A 25,050-nucleotide genomic window follows, 5' to 3' on the forward strand; every position below is an offset into this window, starting at 1 on the left:
TGCAGGAAAAAACAGACTCGCTCGCCGGCAACAAAATATCTTCCGCCGAAGCATCGGTACACCCAGCGGAACACAGCCCCGACAGTGTTCTGCGCTTCCCACAACATGAACACCTCTTAACCGTTTCTGCCATTTATTATTATTATTTTTTTTTTTTTGTTTGTTTAAAGTAAATGCACCACAGAGCAGAAAGTACGATGGACACCACCACCCCTACATGAAATCGCCTGGAAATCCCGAATTCAACACTAGGCAACCGAGAAAGAAAAATTTCTACTCACCAACACACTCCTAACCCGATCAAACAGGAAATAAGTTATGGCTGGCAGTTGTAAGCTGAAAGCTGACAGAGAACTAACAGCACAGCTCACTGACTGCGAGGCTCTTTTTTTTTTTTTTTTTTTTGAAAGGAAAGAAAATAGAGCCTCAATCCACTGGAGGGGAGGGTGGAGCAGGGACCTGGGATGGCCCAAGTGTAACTCCCAAAGCAGGCACCATACAGCCAGTCACCCCTATCTGTCTGAAGAGAAATACTCTCAACAGAAGAAAATGATTATTTCACCAAAATTCCTCAGGAACAGCCAGAATTCAGGAGCTAGTTGAATAGCGACCATCACCTGCTGGGAGATAGAGCATACTGGAGATACAGGAGGAGTGCCAACCGATAGGACCACCTGTTAAATCAGTTTTTCTATCTCCACCTGCTGGTAGATGTCTGCTATCCCACTGGTCTCTGGATTCATCTGCTGCTGTTGAATAGGAAACATCTAATTCCAGCAACACCATCGATATCAGCTGGTCCTATATCTATCTCCCTTGGACTTTTCTCTGTCAACAGGGGAGCCTACCCCTCCCCCTCAACCGACAGGAGGTAGACTCAGGACACCGACCAATCCAAGTTGGTGGTATAGCTCGAGTCTGTAGAAGAACAAGATGGAACTGAAATATCTCAGGTCTCTCATCCCACTGGGACTAATTTGAGTATAACTTCCGATTTAATCCCTGTAATTCTTAAATATCATTCTATAGATAAGTCAATTTCAGAGGGAAATATTACTACATTGAAAGATATTATGCAGGCGATTGTTAAAATGGATAATACATTAGAGTAATTTACAGAGCTTTGCAAAATTTTTAGAGGATATGTCTGTAAAATTTAAAGAGCAAGATTTGAAGTTTAAAGTAGTGGGAGAATAGCTGGGAAAAATGGAGGCTCAAGTTAAGCTCTGTCAGTCAGCGTAAACATCTGCAATTAAAGATAGTTTACTGATTCAGTCAAAACTTGAATTATTAGAAAACTCTACAAGGGATCTTAACTTGAGATTTTTTATTTTTTCTGTTAACACATTTCTTGTTGCCCAGAGTTTCTAAAAATTTATTTAAGACGTTTTGTAGGTAGTATTAGAAGACAGGGATATACTTAATGCTTATTACATTCCAGTGGGTAAGAGAAAAATAGCTCCAGAAGGAGAAATAGATAATATCTCTTCACCTGATAGCTTAGATCTTACTAGGTTTTTGGAAAATACACAAGAATTGATATCTAATAGCTACCTTGTTATTGACATTGTCTTCTCTGGAAAAAAATCCTCATTATGAAAACTTATTTTCCCCCCCAACCCCCCCCTACTTATTTTATGGTCAACTTATATCAATTTTCCCAGATGTTTCCAGGCAGACTCAAATGCAACGTAAAGCCTTTCTGCTGCCGAGACCTAAAGTCCTGGCAATAGGAGGCACTTCTCTTTTTAAAGTCTCCCTCTAAATGCCTGGTCGCATGGGAAAATAGTTCTTGTGTTTTTAGAACTAAATCAGTTAGAATTGTTTCTTGTGAATAAGCCTGAGAAAATTTCAGTATAATCTACTCCATTAGGTTTAAATGGGATTAATAATGTTTGCACCAATGTATGCTGAGTTTTATTTTTTCTTTGCCTTGGCCAATCTGTAGCTACCAGGATCACTCAGCCCGTGTGTCATGCAATGTTAAGAAATCTGCCCATCAGTGGCCATGGAGAAAAGGCATACAGCAGGCTGTCTTGTTGGTCAAGCCTGCACCAGAGCATCCAACCCCTCTGCCTGGAGAACCTCGATACCTTTGCATTGACACTCTTAGCCAAGAGGTCCATGATCAAATGACCACACACCTGAATAATCAACTCAAAGGCTTCCAGCCCAAGACAACTCACCAGGTTCAAACATATGATAGCTCAGAAAGTCCACCTGAACATTCTCCACTCCCACGATATAGGATGCCGAGATGTCCAGAAGGTGAACCTCTGCCCTCTACATGAGAAGGGCTGCCTCCTGCACCACGAGAATACTCTTGGTTCGCCCCTGACAACCGACATAAGCCACTGTCATGGCCATGGCATTGTCGGAGACAACTCTAACAGCTTTGCTCACCAGCACTGACTGGAAGGATTCCAGCACTAACGAATGGCTCTGGTCTCCAGAACACTGACCAGAATGCCTCCAATGGTGACCAGTCGCCCCGATCCGAGCATCCGAGACACTGGGCATCCGTGAGACATACCGTCCAATGGGGCTGATCCAGACTCACTCCCTCAACCAAATTGGAAGACTGAAGTCACCAGCATAGGCTGCGATGAACTAAACTATGAAGAGGGACCACAGAGAGTCCAGCTCGTAAATCTGTGAGGACCACCGCCCAAGAAAAGCATATTGAGGGGGGCGCAACAAATCATACATGGCATCAGAAAGATAAGCGCCGAGCTCAATCTTAGCCAATTCCTGATCCACCAAAGACAAGTCAACAGACTCCCATCAAGAACATGGTCAGACCACTGGAAAGAGGCTCTTGCAAATTGCCATCCGGACAGCCAAAGTCACCATGTCAAAACTTATTTACAAAAAGACTCCATCCTGCAGTCAAGGGGGTCTCTCAAGGCCAAACCACCTTCTACTGGTACAGTATGACAGCAAGCATTCACTGAAACTACAGTATCAACTACAGGAGAATTGAAGGTATCCTTATCCACATCAGGAAAGGGATAAAGGCGAGCTATGGACCGTGCCAAACGAAACGGCACATCTGGATTGTTCCACTGTGCGTGCACCACATCCTGATGCACAGGAAAAGAACAGGAGGCCGACCAGAGCCCCTGAAGCAGAGAGTCCACAACCCGAAGGGGGAGTCCTTAGCTTCTTCTTCAAAGTGCAAAACAGAAGACACCTGAAGAACAAGCTCCTGCAGCTCTTCCCAGTAAAATATGTACACGACCAAAGCATCCTCACCAACCGGTGGATCCAAAACTTAACCACCCGCTGCATCCTCCTCTCCAGTAGGGTCTTGGGGGGGGGGGGTCACCTAAGAGATCTGTCTTCGTCGGGAGAGCTTCTCAGCAAGGAAAAAAAAAATCCTCGTCCCAAGAAACACGCAGACACTTGGATGGAGACAGATGCCAAAAGGAGCGACCCCCCTCCAGGAAATGGAGACCCCGTGGATGAAGTGGGGGACCCCCGCCCCCCCGACCGCCTGCAAGTAAGCTTTGTACTGGCTAAGACAAAATCAGGGGCAAAACCTTCTGCCAGAGAAGAAAAATCACCTGAGACCTGTTCCTGCCTTTCTAAAAAAGTGATGAGGCAACTGGAGGCCACAGGCAAAATGGCAGAGCTTCCCACCAAAATCGTAGAAAAACCTCCCCTGATGTCTGAAGCAGCAGGGAAGCCTGAACAGGCCCAGGTGCTAAAGCAGAACTGCCTTCAAAAACAGCTGTAGCGGTAAGGGAATCCACAGCACTATCAGCAGTAAGGGAAACTGCATTTCCCACACCAACAGTCAAAGAGGCAGTTGGAGCAACTTCTCCGCTCTCAGGAATCTAATCATTACTGGAGAAAAGCCTAACCGATCATGCAGGCAAGGCTGCACTCCAGGTCATACTGCAGAAACTCCAAGATATGAGACAAAGCAGCGTGGAAGGGCACATCCCTCCCCACTTCTTAAAAGATATACCAAATGCACATAAGCCCGACATTTAGAAAGTCTGAGACCCCAAGAGAGTAGAGATCACCTTATCCGAATACCCCTACTTCCTTAGGTATGCTCATTCAAAAGCCTAGCCATAAGACAAAAGGGTCCCGGGTCGAACATTTGAATGGGATCCAGACAGAAGAACAGGCTAAAGGAGGATCTGCCATGAGCAGACAAACCAGATCTGTGAACCACAGGTGCCTGGGTCAATCTGGAGCCACCAAGCTCACGCAGCCTATGTCGGGAAATCTGAAGAACTCTACTCACCAAAGGCCACAGTGGAAAGACATAGCAGGCCTGTCGGCCAAGCCAACACCAGTGCGTCCAGCCCCTCAGTCTGGCAATCCCTGCACCAAATGAAGAACCTTGGCGTTGAGACTTGTGGCCATGAGATCCATAGTCAGTCGACCCCCCAGGACCAATCAACCTGAAGGCTTCCAGCCCGAGAAACCACTCGCTGGGATCCAGAGCATGACGACTGAGAAAGTCTGCCTGGACACTGTCCACTCTGGCTACATGGGAGGCTGAGATGTCCAGAAGATGAGCCTCCACCCATTCCATGAGGGAGGTCTCCAGAGCCACAAGATGACTCCTGGTATCCCCCCAGTCGTCAGAGGCCACCGCCATGGCATTGTCTGAGAGAAATCAAACTAACTTGCCCTCCAGAAAGTCCACCAATGCGAGCTGAATGGCTCTGGTCTCTAGAACAATGATCGACCAGAACGCTTCCACCGGAAACCAGATCACTGCCTGGCTGGCCCAGAACGTCCTCTCCGACTTCAGAATTGACGTCGGAAAGACTTCCTGTCGGCTTTAGCAGCTGCAGTATGGCAGTAAGAGCAGGAGAATAGGAAGGAGGCTTTTTTTTTTTTTTTTTTAAGCGGCAGGGAGGCAGCAGGCTGGCTTTGGCTAGGGAGGGAGGGACAGAGGTTCGGGGGTGGGACAAAGACAGGCAGGCTTCGGGGGTGGGACAAAGTATGGAAAGCAGTGAGAGGGACATGGGAAGGAGGCACTGGGGGCACTAAAGACATGGGAAGTAGAAAATGACACGGAGAAAAATTCTGTACCCATCACTGCCCCATCCCTGGACCACCATCCTCTGCACCACCCCGTCCCCGCTGTCCCTTTCACCGCCCCGTCCCCGTCTCTGCCGTCCCCTTCACCGCTCCGCTGTCTCTTTCACCGCCCCAGCCCCGTCCCCGTCTCTCCATCCCCTTCACCACTCCGCTGTCTCTTTCACCGCCCCAGCCCCGTCCCCATCTCTCCATCCCCCAACCCCAGCACCCTTCACGCGATCCAGCAGCTCCCTCCCACCGGCCAGCCGTGCATTTCCCTCCTTTTCCCTTACCTTTTCTTCTTAAAATGGTGATTTCTATAAGGCTACGAGCTGTATTACAGCCGGAGCCTTCTAGAAGTCTCCTCCGATGCCAACTGGAAACAGGAAGTTGCGTCAGAGGAGACTTTTACCAGCAAGCAATGCAACGCGACTTTAAGGCTCTGGCTGTAATACAGCTCGTAGCCTTATAGAAATCGCCATTTTAAGAAGAAAAGGTAAGGGAAAAGGACGGAAATGCACAGCCCACTTGTACTACAGCCAGAAGTTTGTGAATCAGTCTCCACCTGCTGGTAATGGCAAGCTATTACCCGTTACTTTTTGTGCAGGTCTGGAGGGACGATAAAGAAAAGACTGATTGTTAAGAGGGACTGCACAGCCCACTTGCACTGATGTAAAAAGTACTGTATATACTCTAATATAAGTCGATCTGAATATAAGTCAAGACCCCCCATTCCCCCCCCCCCCAAAAGGAGGAAAAATTGGTTGACTCAAATATAAGACAGGGGCTTAATATTCAAGTGCCATGCTCTGCCAGGATCTGCACCCAGTGTCCCCTCCCTCACACTCTCCCCTGCCAGGCTCTGTCTCTAGCCCCCCTCACTCCCTGCCATACAAGGCTTTGCACCCAACCCCCCCCCTCTCCCTGCCAAGCTCTCCACCCAGCCCTTTTCCCTCCCTGCCCTACCAGGCTTTGTACCCAGCCCCCCTCATTCCTTGCCAGGCTTTGCACCCTGTCTCACCTTCCTACCCTGTACCCCCTCTGGTGGTCTAGTGGTAGGCTGGGACAGGAGGGATGCCTCCTGTCTCGGCTGACTTTTATTTTTAATACCCCCTCCCCAAAAGTGCTAGGCCGGGAAAGGACGGATGCCTCCTATCTCCCGTCCAACTTTTTTTTTTTTTTTTTTTTTTAAACCAACCCCTGCGCTTACCTTTTGTGCCGTTTTTAATCCCTGGTGGTCCAGCGGTGTACAGGGCAGGAGCAATCTTTCTGCACCCTGCCTCATGCTGAGCCTCTCCGTCCCTGGTTCCCATTTCACGGCCAGCGGCGCACCCAACAGAGTCGAGCTTTTCGTGCTTCTTGCTCGGCCACCGTGCTGCTCTCTGAATTGTCGCCGCCAGTTCTCATCCTGCATGAACTGGCGGTGGCCATTCAGAAAGCAGCACGGGGCCGAGCAGGAAGCATGAAAAGCTTGGCCCCGTCATGTGCGCCACTGGACTCGAAATGGGAACTAGGGACGGAGAGGCTCAGCAAGGGGCAAGGCGCGGAAAGATCACTCCTGCTCTGTACACTGCTGGACCACCAGGGATTAAAAACGGCGCAAAAGGTAAGCGGGGGGAGGGGGGGGAGAGAAAGAAGGTTATTCAACCGAGTCGGTAAACAGGAAGCATTCCTCCTGTCCCGGCCTGCCAGATTGGCCAGAAGGGGGCCAGGTTGATGACCCGAATATAGGACAAGACCCCCATTTTCGGGGCCATTTATTTGGCCCAAAAATCTCGTCCTATATTCAAATATATACACTGTCTCAGTCTTCACCTGCTGGCAGAGGAACATAAACCCATTCATTTCTGTGCCGGTCTGGAGAAATGATAAATGAGCACTTTTTCAATTTCTTTTAAAAAAGTGCTCATTGTGAACCACTAGGAAGGAAAACCAGTACCGGGTAATAATAAAAAGCAATTAAAAGGCTTCCATTCAGACTGCCAGTCTCAGGACTGCTTTTTTCTTGGAAAGGAAAAAAACTTTACCAAAGGAGCAGATCCCATTGGCTCTAAAGATGATATCTTTGGCCTTCGCACAAGGTGTACAGTAAAGAATGACACGGGGACAAATTTGTCCCTGTCCCCGCGGAAACTTATTTTCCCATCGAGTTTTTTTCCTGTCCCATTCCTGCAAGCTCCTCTGCACAAACCTCAAACACTTTAAAATCATAAGTATTCGAGGCTTGTGCGGTTAAGGCAGAGCTTACAGGATTTGGGCAGCGACAAGGACAAAACTCATGGGGATGGGAAAAAGCACAGTTACTTACCGTAACAGGTGTTATCCAGGGACAGCAGGCATATATTCTCACATGTGGGTGACGTCATCCACAGAATCCCGATGCGGACAGCTTTTTCAAGCAAACTTGATTGAAGATTTTTAAGTTTGCTCTGCTGCTCCACGCATGCGTGTCTTCCTGCTCCACTAGAGGGCGCGTCTCCTCCTCGTGGTCTCCAGTTCACTTAACCAGCAAAGAAGCCAACTTCGGGGAGGCGGGTGGGTTGTGAGAATATATGCCTGCTGTCCCTGGATAACACCTGTTACGGTAAGTAACTGTGCTTTATCCCAGGACAAGCAGGCATGATATTCTCACATGTGGGTGACCTCCAAGCTAACTGAAAAGGGGTGGAGGGAAGTTGGCAATTTAAGAAAACAGATTACGCAATACCGATTGGCCAAACCGGCCATCGCTCCTGGACAATTTATCCAGACAGTAGTGGGAGGTGAAAGTATGAACCGAAGACCATGTGGCAGCCTTGCAGATTTCCTCAATAGGCGTGGACCGGAGGAAGGCTACGGAGGCTGCCATCGCTCGGACCTTATGTCCCGTTACTCGACCGTGCAGCACGAGACCAGCCTGAGCGCAGCAAAAGGAAATACAAGCAGCCAACCAGTTGGACAAGGTGCGCTTGGAAACTGGGTGACCCAACCGATTAGGGTCGAAGGACAAAAACAATTGTGGAACTGACCGATGAGACTGAGTGCGTTGAAGGTAAAAGGCCAATGCTCTCTTACAGTCCAGGGTGTGGAGCGCCACCTCTTCGGGGTGAGAGTGGGGCTTTGGAAAAAACACGGGCAAAACAATGGCCTGGTTGAGATGGAAATCAGACACCACTTTGGGCAAGAACTTAGGGTGAGTGCGGAGAACCACCTTGTCGTGGTGGAATACAGTGAAAGGCAGGTCCGCCACCAGGGCCTGTAGCTCACTAACCCGCCGAGCGGAAGTGAGTGCAAGCAGGAATATCACCTTCCAAGTGAGAAATTTAAGATGGCATTTGTCAAGCGGCTCAAATGGAGGTTTCATGAGTTGAGCCAGAACCACATTAAGGTCCCAAACCACCAGGGGAGGTTTGAGAGGAGGGTGGACATTCAAAAGACCTTTCATGAAACGAGAAACTAAAGGGTGGAGTGAAAGGGCTTTCCCCTCTAGGGGCTGATGAAAGGCAGCAATCGCACTAAGGTGTACTCGAATGGAGTTGGTCTTCAGGCCGGAGTGAGATAAGTGGAGTAAATACTCCAGGACCAAGGAGACCAGGACCGACACCGGGTCCTGGCTGTGAGAGGAGCACCAGGACAAGAATCTGGTCCACTTCTGGGAATAGCAGATTCTAGTCGAGGCCTTCCTCGGGGCCTCCAATATCTCCTTGACTGATTGAGACATCGGAAGAGAAGTCAGGGGGAAAGAAAACAAGCATTCAGATGAAGAGACTGAAGATTGGGATGTAACAGTGAGCCCTGACTTTGCGATAGCAGAGAGGGAAACAGAGGCAGAGGCAGTGGATCTCTGGCACTGAGTTGCAGTAGAAGGGAAAACCAAGGCTGGCGTGGCCACCGAGGAGCGATCAAGATCAGGGTGGCTCGCACCGATTTGAGGTGGACCAGCGTCCGCAGAATCAGAGGAAAAGGCGGAAACGCGTACAGAAATCTTCCCTCCCAATCTAGGAGGAAGGCGTCGGCCTCGAGACGGTCCGGGGAGTATATCCAGGAGCAGAAGTAAAGCAGCTTGTGATTGAGGGGGGGAGGCAAATAGATCTATCTGAGGCGTCCCCCACCTTTCGAACACCTGTCGCAGGGTCTGAGAGTGCAGTGACCACTCGTGCGGTTGGAGGAGGCGGCTGAGTCTGTCTGCCAGACAATTCTGCTCTCCTTGTATGTACACCGCTCGAAGGAAGATGTTGCTTGCAACCGCCCACTTCCAGAGGCGCAGAGCTTCGTGACAGAGGGACCAAGACCCTGTCCCCCCTTGCTTGTTTATGTAGTGCATTGCCACCTGGTTGTCGGTCCGGACGAGAACCACCCGGTCGTGTAGCAGATGTTGGAAGGCCACGGCAGCGAGGTAGATGGCCCGAAGTTCCAGCACGTTGATGTGACAGCGACGATCCTCTGCTGACCACATTCCCTGAGTGCGTAGGCCGTCCAGATGAGCCCCCCAAGCGTACTCTGACGAGTCCGTGGTGAGTACCTTGCTGTGTGGAGGGGCTAGAAAGAGCAAACCTTTGGAAAGATTTGAAGAGTTGGCCCACCAGCGGAGCGATCGTTGCAAGGAAGGAGTCACTTGCACGGGGCGGTTGATCGGGTCCCGGTCCTGACGCCATTGAGAGGCCAGAGTCCATTGAGGGATCCGCAGGTGGAGACGGGCGAAGGGTATGACGTGGACGGTAGAGGCCATGTGGACCAGGAGCGTCATCATCAGCTGTGCTGAGACCGAGGTCAGCAGCGAAATCCGTCGACTCAGACTTACTAAAGCCTCCAGACGCGGAGGGGGAAGGAAGGAACGGAGGCGGGTCGTGTCCGATGAACTGTAAGGATTGAGAGGGGTGTAGCTGGGATTTTGGGAAGTTTACCTCGAACCCCAGACCCTGAAGGTAGATAATAGTCTGTCGGGTCGCTGAGATAACCCCCTCCCTGGACGGGGCTTTGATCAGCCAGTCGTCCAGGTAGGGGAATACCTGAAGACCCTGAGAGCGCAAGGCAGCTGCGACCACCACGAGGCACTTCGTGAAGACCCGAGGTGACGATGCTAGGCCAAAGGGAAGGACTCGGTATTGTAGATGAAGGTCTCCCACTTGAAAGCGCAGAAACCTGCGGTGAGCGGGATGCACTGGAACATGTGTGTAGTCCTCCTTCAGATCGAGGGAGCAGAGCCAATCGCCCTCGTCGATCAGAGGATAGAGAATCGGTAGGGAAAGCATTCGAAACTTTTCCCGCACCAGAAATTTGTTGAGTCGTCTCAAGTCTAGAATTGGGCGCAGGTCTTCCATCTTCTTCGGAACCAGGAAGTATCGGGAGTAGAACCCTTTCCCCCATTGGTCGGGGGGAACCTCTTCCACTGCCCGCAGGCGAAGCAGGTCTTGAGCTTCTTAGAGAAAGAGGGGTAACTGAGCCCGATTGGGAGGGCACACTCTTGGAGGGCTGTCTGGAGGAATGTCCCGAAAGTTGAGAGAGTATCCTGATGAGATCACGCCAAGGACCCATGCGTCCGACGTGACTTGTTCCCAGCGAGGGTAGAAGGCTCTGAGGCGACCCCCGATGGGAAGGAGGCCTGGGACTGTGGCGGAGGGGGCCCGCCCCCATCCGCGTATCCCGTCAAAAGGACGGGGATGGTTTGGCAGTTGCAGGCGGTTGGGACTTGGGCGGAGCCTGATGGTGAGCTTGCGGACGTCGAGGTGGAGGCCGCGAGAAGGCAGGGGTAGATTTTTGTGGATAGCGGCGCGGGGGGGCCCTGAACGGCCTGGACGCGGGAGGTTTAGGCTTAGGCCTGACGAGGGAGACAAACGAGCATTCGTGTTCCGAAAGGCGTTTCGTAGCTGCCTCGATGGTTTTGTCAAAAAGTTCTTTGCCCACACAGGGGAGGTTAGCCAACCGGTCCTGTAAATTGGGGTCCATGTCTACCAGGCGCAAACAGGCTATACTGCGCATGGCGATAGCGAAGGCTGCCACCCTGGAGGAGAGTTTGAAGCCATCATAGGCCGCATGGAATAAATGGAGGCGTAGGTTGGAGAAAACCTCCAAAAGCAGGCCAAAGGCTCCTTGGCGGGAGGCCGGCAAATCAGTCGCAAAGGCTCCCAGTAGTCCAATGAGGTGTTTCAGGTAGGACGTGAAGGTGAAGGTATAATTTTGCACCCTGGAGGCCATCATGGAGTTCTGGTACAGTCTCCTGCCGAACTTGTCAAGGGTCCGACCCTCTTGACCTGGGGGGACCGCCGCTGAGACCCGGGAGGGGTGAGCCTTTTTTAAGGAAGATTCTACCAACAGCGATTGGTGGGAGAGCTGTGGTTGCTCGAACCCCGGGCAGGGTACTGTCTGGTATTTGGACTCCATTTTGGAGGGGACGGCTGTTACCATATAGGGGGTCTCCAGATTCCTGATGAAAGCCTGTTGGGAGTACCTGGTTGAGCGGTAGGCGAAGGGACTCTCTGGGCGGTGACGGCATATCCAGCTCCGCAAGGTACTCCTTAGAGTATCTTGAGTCGGACTGGAGGTCTAAGTCCAGAGCGTGGCCCATGTCCTGGACAAAGCGAGTGAAGGAGGGACGGGACGTTCCCGGAGCCCCGTGTGGGGACGGTGAACGAGACCTCGAATATCGAGGTTCATGCTCCGAGACCGGGGAGACACTGCAAAAGTGTTCCGGGGTCGTGGATTTGCGTCGTCTCGAGGAGCCCCTCGGAGACGATGCCGGGGTACGAGGTACCGATCGATGTCGAATCGGCGACCTGGACCCGGACTCCCTCGGCGAAAGCCTGGGACCTCGGTTCGGAGCCCCGGACCGAGGGGGAGATAAGATAATCTGAGGGTTGGAGAGTGATAATTCAGTCACCTTCAGCGGTTCCGCACGAGTCGTCGGGGAACGGCCCCATAGAGTGGGAGAACTCCAGGCCTTCTTCGAGGTACGGCGGTTCCAGTTCGAGGTATCAATCATTTTGGAGCGATGCTTCGCCCCGCGGCGGTCCGTGGAGGGAGAGCGTCTCGAGCGCCTCGGCGAGGAATCCGAGGAGGATGGGATGCGGCGAGGCTGGCGCACCTTGCCCCAAGGGGGCTCGACGCGAGGCTCAGGCTGGTCCGGCGCACGCGAGGTCGAGGCTGGTTGTAGCTGGGCCAGCGCAGCGGACAGCTCCGACGAGATCATCGCCCGGAGCAAGTCCTGGAAAACGGGTACGGACAGCATCGAGGGCATGTCCGATGCCGCGGTGCACTCCACCGAGGGCGACCTCGATTTTGAGTATTCCCGGGTGGTGGAGGCACGTCCCGAGGGCTTGGAGGACTTCACCGGGGCCGAAGGTATGGCACTTCCACCCTGGGCTGCCAGTGTCCCCGAGGCTGGCTTCTTTGCCAGCGCGGATCCTGAAGAAGGAAGAGGAGACTTACCCGGAGCCGAGGCTTTCTGCGTACCCGAGGACTTCGGGGTTGAGTCTCGAGGCGGTGCCGAGGTAGTCGGGGCCAAGGTCAAGGCCGGGGCCGAGGCGGTCTGGTCGGCGGTAAAAAGATCCGCCATGCGGGCTTTCCTTCTACGGAGGGCCCGGTTCTGAAAAGTAGCACACTGGGGGCAAGAATCGGTTGGATGGGCGGCCCCCAGGCAGAGGATGCACCGGCGATGCGGGTCTGTGATGGAAAGAAGCCGCTCGCACCAGGTGCACTTTTTAAAACCGGTCAGAGGCCGGGACATAGAAAACGAAACTGGCCGCGGCCGGAGTAGCCACGCGGCCACGGCGACCCGGAAGCCTCCGGGTCGGTCCAACGAAGCAGGAACAAATAATAACAAGAAAAAACGCGCACAGCGACTTAATCGATAAAAAGAAAAAACAAATCGCGGTGCTAGAAGGCAGTTGGGGCAGAGCCTAAAAATACACGACTTCTAGGCTCAGCGGAAAAATTTGAACTGGAGACCACGAGGAAGAGACGCGCCCTCTAGTGGAGCAGGAAGACACGCATGTGTGGAGCAGCAGAGCAAACTTAAAAATCTTCAATCAAGTTTGCTTGAAAAAGCTGTCCGCATCGGGGCTCCGTGGATGACGTCACCCACATGTGAGAATATCATGACTGCTTGTCCTGGGATAACTGAGTTTCTGCAGAGATGGTGAAAAATTTGTCCCAGTGTTATTCTCTGGCATGCAGATGAGGCACCTCTATTTAAAAAAAAAAAAAAGTAATAAAATAATGGGGGGGTGGGGAGGTGGGAGAAATGGCTCAGCAACTGTAGTGTGCCATGCCCAAGGTCGGATTTACCCCTGGAAAGGGTCCACCAAGCTCTGTCTGTACAGAAAAAGGGACAATAAAAAAAGCTGCTAATCAGATTCCAACAGGTCCTAACTAACAAGAGGAAAGATATTCAAAGGCCTACCACCCCACCTGCTGGAAACAGAGAACAGACTGACTGTAGATGGGACTAACAGCCCACTTGTACTATTGCCAAAAGTCATGTGTTTTCAGTCTCCACCTGCTGGCAGAGAAGCATAAACCCATCCATCTGTGTCGTTCTAGAGCAGGGGTCTCAAAGTCCTTCCTTGAGGGCCGCATCCAGTCGGGTTTTCAGGATTTTCCCAATGAATATGCATGCACTGCTTTCAATGCATTTTCATTGGGGAAATCCTGAAAACCCGACTGGATTGCGGCCCTCAAGAAGGGACTTTGAGATCCCTGTTCTAGAGGGATGATTAAGAGGGGATTTGAAAATTCCGGAGTGGATTCCTTCTGCAAAGCTCGCAAGCACTGAAATATAATCTACTCATCCAGAATGACACGTCTATTGCACACGAAAGTTGTTTAAAAATTCAATAAGCAAAAAAATATGGAATACAAAAAAAAAATAAAATCTTGCATCTCAGGTCATTACAAGTTAGTAAAGTGTCTGCAAGAATAAAGCAGCCATGGCAACACTAGACTGAAGGGATCCAAGATCAAAGTGAGGTTTAGGGGTTGCAACTATGAAGCTAAGGTAGAAAAAACAGCAATGGTCCCAGGCTAGGCCATAATCAAGAAGCACAGGTTGCAGAAGGAAAGTAGTACAAAGAATGAGGAACAAAATATCAAAGGAGGGGGGAAAAAAAAGAAAAAGTCACCATCCTGAAATTTTAGTACTACTATCACTTGTAATCACAGTTCACTTCCCAGCTAAATTAGCTACTTATCTATGTAATAGATTTATAACTGCAATGCAATTTGAAATATGCATACCGCTGATTTAAGTGGTGTAGATTCATCTTTTTCAGGACACTCTGAAGTTTCCAAGTTATGTTCACTATCAAGCTCTGGAAGTTCTGTCATTTCATCATCAGCATTTTCTTTATCAGAGGACGAGTCTGGATTGCTTTCCTGGGCACAATCTATATTAGAGTCATTATCCATGCCAGTTTCATCTATAACACTAATATCCATCATGTCAATATCCTGAAAGGTATCCAGACTAGCTTCAATATCCTCCTGTAAAGAAAAGAGGCAACACTGTTGGATTGGCCACAGTTGGAAACAGAATACTGGGCTTGATGGACCTCTGGTCTGTCCCAGTACGGTAACTCTTGTTCTTATGTACCTGTCCATCTCCAGAATCCTCTTCCAATCCATTATCATCACCACCCTCTTCTTCAGCTCTCCGCCCTAATGGAATTAGAAAAATTAGTTAACATTTTAAGATGTTATTTCATCACTTAATGGACTAAGTACTCTGTCCATGCCAGTGTCCCTACCAGCAGATAGGAGTCAAAGCCAACTTTATTCCTTTATAGAGGGGCCTGGTGCTACCTTCAGTTTCAGCACTTTGCTACATACTAATTAAACCTGATCTTAAACCTGCTGCTCCCACCTGCCTTTAATGAAGCTCAAAAGTTGAGCAGCCCTGCCCTGTATAGAAAAGCAGTAATTACAAGCTGTGACCAGGGTGTCCATTCTGGGGTACCACCAGAACCTGTCTACCCTCCTTGAGGGCAAAGATACAAGAGGTTCAGAACCTCAGACCTCCTGGGAGCACCATCTGGGAATCTCGTTCTGCCAGAATCATGTAGGAAAGGGCTTTATGAAGCAGAAAATGTTTCAAGGACCCTACCACTGGAGAGACCAATAGCCTCTGATAATGAAACAATCAAGCAGGAATCTCTTCCCACAAAAAATAAAAAATAAAAAAATAAAGTAAAATGACAGGGGAATACTACTCTTCTGTGAAGAGGAGGGATAGAGCTTACGCTCCGAGGGGCCCACCACCACATTTTCTGATGTGGAGGTAAGTGTCTCCCCAGCATAATTTGACACCCCCCCCCCCCACACCAAAAAGCAGAAGGGACCCAGCTAAAACCCATTTAACCAGCAGAACATGATGTTGGAACCAAATGGAGTTCAGAGGTACCAAAAGGGACCTATCAGGAAACACCTACAAAGATGGATCCAGGCTGAGGCAACAGACATCAGTCCCAACTCCACTCCCCCCAAATCCCTGATGGGGCTGTGCAGGTTCCTGCTGCAGAAATGCTGCCTATGACAACGGACCAAGAATCCTGTCATAAACGTTTGGAACCACCTCCCAAGACCACTTCAAAAGTCAGAAATGATCCATCAAAGGAGCAGCACAGAGAACTTGTTGCTGTACTGAACCATCTGCTCCCACAAGTCACATAGAACTGGCTCTGTTTGGCTATACGGCTGGGGTACTAGAATCTGATCGCATATTCCACTGCCCCCACCCCCCTCCCGCATGCTCCTCTGGACAGGCTCTCTCTGAGGCTGCAAAGGCAGTTTATTTTTTTGTTGTTATATTTTAAATCCTTAAGTCAGGGAACAGCTAAACTAGGCAAACCCAGCCAATTTGTTTGCTTGGAGCTGAGGGAGCATCTAAGTACTGGAACTTTCATATTAGCACCAACAGATCATATCAGTAATGTCACTAGGAAAGATCAGCTTCCATACCTCCCCCTGGTAGCAGGAAGGGACAACACACGTCAGGATGATGTGGCCAGGATAAACAAGAGTTCTTTGTAGACAGTTAGAATCTGTCCTTCAGAAAAATGCTCTTGCTTTCTTTGCACACCTTTAAAAGCTATAACTTAGCCACAATAGCTCTTAAGACTTCTATATCTTTCTCCTGACAAGAACATATAGCAAAGTTACTTACCGTAACAGGTGTTATCCAGGGACAGCAGGCAGATATTCGACATGTGGATGACATCATCCACGGAGCCCCAACGCAGACAGCTTTTCAAGCAAACTTGATTGAAGATCTCAAGTTTGCTAGTGATGCTCCACGCAGGCACGTGCCTTCCCACTCAGCTAGAGGGCACGTCTCCTCAATGTGGTCTTCAGTTCAGATAGCTAGCAAAGAAGCCAACCCGGGGAGGGGGGAGTGTTGCGAGAATATCTGCCTGCTGTCCCTGGATAACACCTGTTACGGTAAGTAACTGTGCTTTATCCCAGGACAACCAGGCAGCATATTCTCGACATGTGGGTGCATTGTAAATCTGCATTGTATCTTCGCTATATAAACACCCATGCTGAATATATACAATCCCCTGCATTGTAAACTGCTCTTAACTGCATAGTACATTCCCTTCATTGTATCTTCGCTGTGTATGTACAGTCTCTTGCATTGTGAACTGCTCTGAACTGTTTGTGGTATACAAAAATAAAGTTATTATTATTATTAACTAGGAAGGGACGGTGGGAGAGTTGGCAATTTAGGAAAACACATCCAGACAGTAGTGAGAGGTGATTGTATGAACCGAGGACCAAGTGGCAGCCTTGCAGATCTCCTCAATAGGCGTGGACCTGAGGAAAGCAACAGACGCCGCCATCACTCTGACCTTGTGCCCCATGACCCAACCCTGCAGCGGCAGATCAGCCTGAGCGTAGCAGAAGGAAATACATGCAGCCAACCAGTTGGACAAGGTATGCTTGGCAACAGGACGCCCCAACCGATTAGGATCAAAAAATATGAAGAGTTGAGGAGCCATCCGATGAGACTGGGTATGTTGGAGGTAAAAAGGCAACATCCTCTTACAGTCAAGAGTGTGAAGCGCCACTTCACCAGGATGAGAATGGGGCTTCGGAAAAAACACCAAAAGAACAATGGACTGGTTGAGGTGGAAATCCGAAACCACCTTGGGCAAGAACTTCGGATGAGTACGAAGGACCACCTTGTCATGATGAAAAACAGTAAATGGCGGGTGAGTAAGTGAGGTATTTCAGATGAGCCTTATCAATGGGTTCAAATAGGTTTCATCAATTGAGCCAGAACCACATTAAGATCCCAAACCACAGGGGGAGGTTTGAGAGGAGGATGAACATTACAAAGGCCCTTCATGAATCGAGAAACCACTGGATGGACGGAGAGTGATTTCCCATCAATTGACTGATGAAAGGCAGCAATCGCACTAAGGTGGACTCGAATAGAAGTCGATTTGAGGCCAGACTGAGACAAGTGGAGTAAATAATCCAGCACGGAGGGCAAGGCGGCAAACAGCGGCTCCAGGCTACGCAAAGCACACCACGCAGCAAACCTAGACCACTTCTAGGAGTAGCATTGTCGAGTAGAACTTTTGCGAGAAGCCTCAACAACATCCCAGACCGACTGAGAAAAACCGAAAGAGGGAGTCAGGTGCAAAAGAACCAAGCTGTTAAGTGTAGAGACTGCAGATTGGGATGCAGCACTGAACCCTGACCCTGAGACAGCAGAGAAGGAAACACAGGCAGAAGCAGAGGCTCCCTGACACTGAGCTGAAGGAGAAGGGAGAACCAAACTGCTGGGGTCAACGAGGAACTATCAGAATCATGGCGGCATGAGCCGACTTAAGCTGCACAAGGGTCCGCAGAATCAGAGGAAAAGGAGGGAACGCGAAGAGGAACCGGTCCGTCCAATCCAGAAGGAAAGCATCCGCCTTGAGACGATCCGGGGAGTAAATCCTGGAACAGAAGCAAGGCAATTTGTGGTTGAGGGGCGAGACAAATAGATCTATTTGCGGCATCCCCCAGCGAGCAAACACCTGACGCAGAATCGAGGCATGAAGCGACCATTCGTGTGGCTGGAGAAGACGACTCAGCCTGTCCGCAAGGCAGTTGTGCTCTCCCTGGATGTAGATCGCTTGAAGGAAGATGTTGTGACGTATCGCCCACATCCAGAGCCTCCTGGCAAAGAGACAAGGAGCCTGTACCCCCCTGTTTGTTACATAATACATCGCCACCTGGTTGTCCGTGTGCACCAGGACAACCTGATCTTGAAGCAAATGCCGAAAGGCGACTAGGGCATTGTAAATGGCCCGAAGCTCCAGCAGATTGATGTGGCAGCGACGGTTGGTACCAGAGGCCGTCGAGATGAGCCCCCCAGGCATACGCGGAGGAGTCCGTTGTTAGGACCTTCCGCAGTGGGGGCGTGAGAAAGAGAAAACCTCTCGAAAGATTGGAAGAGAGCGTCCACCAACGGAGCAAACACCTCAAGGAGGGAGTCACTGCAATGCGCTGAGAGGCGGGATCCCGGTCATGTCTCCACTGGGATGCTGGGTCCACTGAGGTATTCGGAGGTGAAGTCTGTCAAAAGGAGTCACATGAACCGTGGAGGCCATGTGTCCCAACAGGATCATCATCTGCTTGGCGGAGGCCGTGGACTGAAGGAAGACCTGCCGGCAGAGGTGGATGAGGGCAGCCTGCTGAGGTTGAGGCAAAAACGTGCGGAGGCGAACTGTGTCCAGCACCGCCCCAATGAACTGCAGAGACTGAGAGGAGCACAACTGGGACTTGGGAAAGTTGACCTCGAAGCCCAGGCGCTGAAGGAAGATAATAGTCCATTGGGTCGCTGAAATAACCCCCCGTCGCGACAGTGCTTTGATAAGCCAGTCGTCGAGGTACAGGAACACCTGAAGACCCTGGGACCGCAGGGCCGCCGCCACCACCACGAGGCATTTGGTAAAGACTCGGGGGGACGAAGTGAGCCCGAACGAAAGGACCCGATACTGCAGATGAAGGTCTCCCACCTGAAAGCGAAGAAACCTGCGAGAGGCTGGGTGGATCGGGATGCGAGTATAGGCCTCATTCAGATCCAGGGAGCAAAGCCAGTCCTCCTCGTCCAGCAGGGGGGTACAATGTGGGAAGAGAGAGCATACGGAACTTCTCCAGCTCTCGGAGGTCCAGGACAGGGCGCAGGTCCTCGGTCTTTTTGGGGACCAGAAAGTACCTGAAGTAGAACCCGGAACCCTACTGACACAAAGGGACCTCCTCCATCGCCCGGAGGCGATGGAGAGCGTGTGCCTCCTGGAGAAGGAGAGAGAGATGTGCTCTGTTTGAAAGACATTCTCTTGGGAGCAGGGCCGGAGGTGGCGTCCTGAAGAGCAGAGAATACTCTCTCTGATGTCGGAGAGGACCCAATTTTCCGCAACGAAAAGTTCACAGCAGGGATAAAAGGCACCGAGACGGCCCCCTATAGGCAGATGAGAAAGCTCGAGAAGGCCGGCCCGCTCCAACCCAGACTGTTAAAGGGACGTCGCAGGCTTAGCCGTCGCAGGGCCTGAGGCTTTTGAGGGGCATGCTGTTGCTGCTGACGCCGAGGCAGCGGTCTGGAAAACGCAGGTGTCAATTTATGTGGATAGCGCTGGGGAGGCAACTTGTAAGACTTAGGAGGAGTGGGCCTCGCCTTGAGTCGGACCAAGGAGGCAAAGGAGTGTTCGGTGGCTGCCTCGATAGTCAAAGAGTTCGTTGCCCAAACACGAGAGATTCGCCAGCCGATCCTGCAGATTCGGGTCCATATCAACTATGCGGAGCCCAGCCATGCGGCGCATGGCTACCGCAAAGGCAGAGACCCTGGAGGAGAGTTCAAAGGCATCATATGTCGCCTGAAACACATAAAGCCGAATCTGCGACAGCGTATCCAGGAGCCGGCAAAAATTTAATGCACTTTTTAAAATAGGAAGTGAACGTAAAATTGTAGTTCAGAACCCTGTTCGCCATCATACGCGCCTTCCAAACTTATCCATAGTCCGACCCTCCCAGCCCGGCAGGACAGCCGCGTAGACACGAGGATTGGACTTCTTCAGGGTAGACTCCACCACCAGAGACTGGTGGGAGAGTTGAGCCTTTTCAAACCCCTTACAGGGGACTGTCTGGTACCGGGATTCCATTTTGGATGGAATGGCCGGGATAGCATAAGGAGTTTCCAAATTCCGGAAGAAAGTCTGCTGCAAAACCAGATTCAAAGGGAGGCGAAGGAATTCCTTCAGCGGATAAGGAAGCTCCATCTCCTCCAAAAATATTCCCGGGTGTACCTGGAATCAGATTGGAGGTCCAAATGCAGCACCTTGCCAATGTCCACCACAAACCTGGTGAAGGAGGACAGCCTGCCCACAGAAGGTCCCTCCAGGGGGGAAGCCGAGCTAGACTTCGGGGCAGCCAAAAACGAGGGGGAAGCCTCCCTCGAATACTGCACCGGCACATCAGTGTCCACAAGCACGCACGTCAAAGAGGCCCCACTAAAAGAACGAGGGGGAGTCGACGATAGCTTGCGTTTAGCAACCCGGGCAGGCGAGGACCTGGGGGTCCGAGGGACGGAGATCCGAGGAGCCCGCCCCGGCGAGCCCCGGGAAGAAGAAACCTGTCGACACGGGAGGGAGGCGGAAGTCCTCCACCATGGGGCCCCACGGTCCGGGGACCGAGACGGCACAGTATAGCGGAAAAGAGTAAGGTCAGACAGTACGAAGTCTGACGGCTTGATGGACCCCATAGTGCAAGGGCCCGGTGATTTGCCCCGCTTCGGGGAAGAATCCCGGGGCCGCTTCGCAGACCTTTGCCTCGAGGGAGAAGTACGCCTTGACCGGTGCTTCCCACGAGGCCGGGCGGCGCGAGAAGTCCACCTCGAGGGTACAGGCGAGGAATCACTCGAGTACAAGTGTCGAGACCGACGCAGCTTGCCTCAAGAGCCCTCGGTGCGACGCTCAAGCTGGTCCACAATGAGCGAGGTCGAGGCTGGGGCAAGCTGGGCTAAAGCTGAGGAGATCTGCGTGATTAAAATAGCCTTAAGCATATCCTCAAACATTGGCACCGAGACCAAAGGATTCAGACATACTAATGTCCCAATGCAACGAGGGCGACCTCTTTGTAGAGTATTCCTGTAAAGTGGAGGCATGCTTGGAAGGAGATCTCGTCGAGGCCGGCAGGACTACACTCACTGCCTGGGAGGCCAGAGATTCCAAGGATGGCTTCTTCGGTAGCTGAGTTGAACCTGGAGGAAGAAGAGAGACTTATCCGAGGTCAGGGTCTTCGAAGCCGGAGCCCCCGAATGCTTCGAGGTCGAGGGAGGCTTGCTCGGTACAAAGGTCTTCGAGGCCGACGTCGAGACGGGACCCTCTTCCATGGTGAAGAGGTCCCGAATCTTGGCCCAATGCCGAAGATCCTGAGGCTGAATGGTGGCACAACGAGGGCAAGAGTCCATAGGGTGATCAACCCCCAGGCAAAGGATACACCAACGGTGCGGGTCTGTGATGGAAATAACCCGACCACACAGTGTGCACTTCTTGAACCCGGTGAGAGGCCGGGACATAGGGTAAGAAGGAAGGCCGCAGCCACCGAAGAATCGGGAGTCGCAGATAGAGTAGGAAAAAACAAAATAGAGTATATATATATTTTTTTTTGGGGGGGGAAGACAAGAAAATAAAGACGCAGCGCACAGCAATTTCCGACTAGGAAAAAAGAAACGGAGCCGCGGTGCAAGAAAGGCACTTAGGATCGCAGAGAAGAGAGACAGGGCTTTCTGGCTCCGCGGAAAACTAAGAATTGAAGACCACGTTAGAGACGCACCCTCTAGCTGAGCGGGAAGGCACCCGCATGCACGGTGCAGCACTAGCAAACTTGAGATCTTCAATCAAGTTTGCTTGAAAAGCTGTCCGCGTCGGGGCTCCGTGGATGACGTCACCCACATGTCGAGAATATGCTGCCTGCTTGTCCTGGGATAATGGGTAGATCCCACTTCTCTAGATCTGTCTCTCCCCCCACCCCCATCAACCAGTGGAAGTGGGGTCCAACTCCAGGCTGTTAAAGGAAATTTGTTTCAAGAACTACACTATGTTAATAGTTAACCCTGCTACCTAAATTTTATGAACACTCACTACCACACCAAATAATTTAACAAAGAATAGAAAGACTTTGGAATTCTTACCTTTGCCACCTCTCTTTGGAGTTTTCTTGCCAGTCATTTCTGATGCAAGCTCAATTTCGTCTGGATTTCCCCCTTCTTCCTCAATTGCCTACAAACAAAAACATTTAACAATTTTTAAATGCTCAGAAAGCAAGGGTGGAAAAATTCCATGTAGCCTATACCTTAAAAAATCCAATTTGAACAAATGCAAAGTAATACACAACAGAAAGAATAATCCAAGTCATAGTTACTGCTCAGTGTGCCAAAAAAAGCAAAGCTAAATTGCTTACCCATACAGCAGTTACTTATCTGTAACAGCTGTTATCTAGGGACAGCAAGCAGATATTCTCCTATGTGGGTGACCTCAACAGAGCCCAGTATGGACAGTGCAAAAAAGTATATTGTCACGATAAATCTTTTAACATCAAGACTGCCCATAACGCACTTGCGCCAATACCTTCCTGTCAGACGTCAGGACCATCACTTAGTACATGAATTCCAGGAGGTATGCAGCACCACCTCTGTATGCCTTCTGCAGTCAGATCTCTTGTCTTCTCTCTCCAGCCCCCAGACTAGTAACATCAGCTTTTAACTTACTCACAAAGCAATTCTATCAGGCAGCCTCAGGGCCTTTGCTAGGCCAGCCCTCTCTGATGAAAAGTTGCATCATCGGAGGCAGGCCAGCCTAGCAAAGGCCCGAGGCTTAACTAACACTAGCAGCAGCAATGTGGGGAAGTTTAAAAGCACACAGTGAGCTGCTGCTAGGGGGAGGAGAGGTATTGCTGAACATGGGGTACAGGTGCTGTTGGACTTGAAGAAGAAGGGAGGGGGAAGGAATAGGTGCTGGAGCGGAGGGTGAGATGATGCATGGGGAGAGAGCATATTAGTTGCGAGTGAGTGAGGTTGGGAAGAGGATGGAAAATTGTTGCAAGAGGGGCGAGTAATGAGAGGAAAGAAATGGACATAGAGTGGAAGTGATAGAGAAATGGTGCATGGTAAGAGCATGAAAGTTGTGAGTAGGGTTGAGGAGAAGTGTGCAAGAGGCAGAAAGTGTTGGTACAGAGATATGGAGAGATACTGGATGAGGAGGGCAGAGAGGAGGAAAGGAGAAATGTTACACTCAGAGGAAGGGGAGAGGACAGAGAGTGAAAAGCTGGTCTCAAGGAGGGAGGGAAAGAGATGTTGGTTGTCTAGAATGTCTCATCTATTGCACTGGAAACAATTTTAAATTTAATTTTTTTGATCAGCAGCCAAAAATCTGTAAGATACACCCCAAAGCATTGAAGCAGTAAATAACTGTTCTCCAGTGTAATCAATTCTGATGAACCAGAAAGCACAGTTACTTACCGTAACAGGTATTATCCAGGGACAGCAGGCAGCTATTCTCACATTTGGGAGCCCGGATGCGGACACCTCACAAGCAGACTTGCTTGAAGAAACTCAAAGTTTTGAGTCGCCCGCACCGCGCATGCACAAGTGCCTTTCTGCCCAGTGCAGGGCACGTCTCCTCAGTTCAGATAGCTAGCAGAGAAGCCAACCAGGGAAGGCTGTGAGAATAGCTGCCTGCTGTCCCTGGATAACACCTGTTACGGTAAGTAATTGTGCTTTATCCCAGGACAAGCAGGCAGGTATTCTCACATATGGGTGACCTCCAAGTTAACCAGAATGAGATGGTGGGAATGTTGGCAATTTAGGAGAATAAATTTTGTAATACTGTTTAGCCAAACTGTCCATCCCGTCTGGAGAAAATATCCAGACAATAGTGAGAAGTGAAGGTATGAACTGAGGACCAAGTAGCAGCCTTACAAATTTCCTCAATAGGTGTAGATCTGAGGAAAGCAACTGAAGCTGCCATAGCTTTGACTTCATGGGCTGTGACTTTACTGTGAAGGGGTAATCCAACTTGGGCATAAGCAGAATAAGATACAAGCCGACATCCAGTTGGAGATGGTACACTTAGAAATAGGATGGCCCAACTTATTTGGATTGAAGGAAACAAAAAGTTGAGGAGCAGTTCTGTGTGGTTTGGTGCGTTCCAAATAGAAGGTCAAAGTACGTTTACAGTCCAGAATATGAAGAGCTGATTCTCCAGGATGAGAATGAGGCTTTGGAAAAAACACTGGAACGACGATGGATTGGTTGAGATGAAATTCCGAGGCCACTTTCGGAAGGAATTTAGGATGAGTACAAAGAACCACCTTGTCATGATGGAACACTGTGAATGGCAGATCAGCAACTAAAGCTTGCAACTCACTGACTCGTTGAGCAGAAGTGAGGGCTATGAGAAACACCACTTTCCAAGTGAGATACTTTAGATCAGTGTTCTTCAACCTTTTTACACCTAAGGACCGGCGGAAATAAAATAATTATTTCGTGGACCGGCAAACTACTAAGACTGAAATTTTTTTTTAAAAACCATCGCCACCCCGTCCCCACGAGGTCGGTCCCACAAACCATCTGATCCCATCCGCACAAGCCTCAAATAGTTATGATTTTATATTGAACATATTTTATTAAACTATAAAAAGAAACAATATTCTATACAATTGTCTTTTATAAATACAAATACAGGGCAAAGATCAGCAAAACCCCCGTCTCCCCTTCCCTTCACATATATCCCCTCTACTATCAAGAAAACTGAATAAGCCAAATTATTACAGAATGCTACACAAATATCATGTAACAGAATACCACAGTCACACATGACAGGAATGGTGTTAGGGGAGTGGAATTAGGGCAACTGCCCCCTGGTCAGAGAGAGCCCTAAGCCAGCTGGAAGCTAAAGAAGCACTGCCTAGGCTTTGCACTCCCCAGTTATGTCTAGCAAGATACATATTTCAAATCTGATATATTTGAATCACAAGATAGAAATA

The 25,050-nt window shown here is 50.3% G+C and overlaps 1 protein-coding gene across 4 annotated transcripts in view; it reads right to left on the reverse strand.

The window, feature by feature from the left end:
• LOC117365648 (scaffold attachment factor B2-like) overlaps positions 1-25,050 on the reverse strand; it is a 265,886-nt gene that overhangs the window by 230,607 nt on the left and 10,229 nt on the right. For all 4 annotated transcript variants that reach the window (XM_033956261.1, XM_033956262.1, XM_033956259.1 and 1 more), the window contains exons 2-4: positions 22,199-22,286; positions 14,612-14,676; positions 14,257-14,502 (exon numbers count right to left, since the gene is read on the reverse strand). In XM_033956261.1, coding sequence (XP_033812152.1) covers positions 14,257-14,502; positions 14,612-14,676; positions 22,199-22,235 — 348 coding nt within the window. In that variant the 5' untranslated portion in view covers positions 22,236-22,286. The remainder of the gene's footprint in view (positions 1-14,256; positions 14,503-14,611; positions 14,677-22,198; positions 22,287-25,050) is intronic.

Source organism: Geotrypetes seraphini, chromosome 8 (genome assembly GCF_902459505.1).
Source record: "Geotrypetes seraphini chromosome 8, aGeoSer1.1, whole genome shotgun sequence".
NCBI lineage: Eukaryota > Metazoa > Chordata > Amphibia > Gymnophiona > Dermophiidae > Geotrypetes > Geotrypetes seraphini.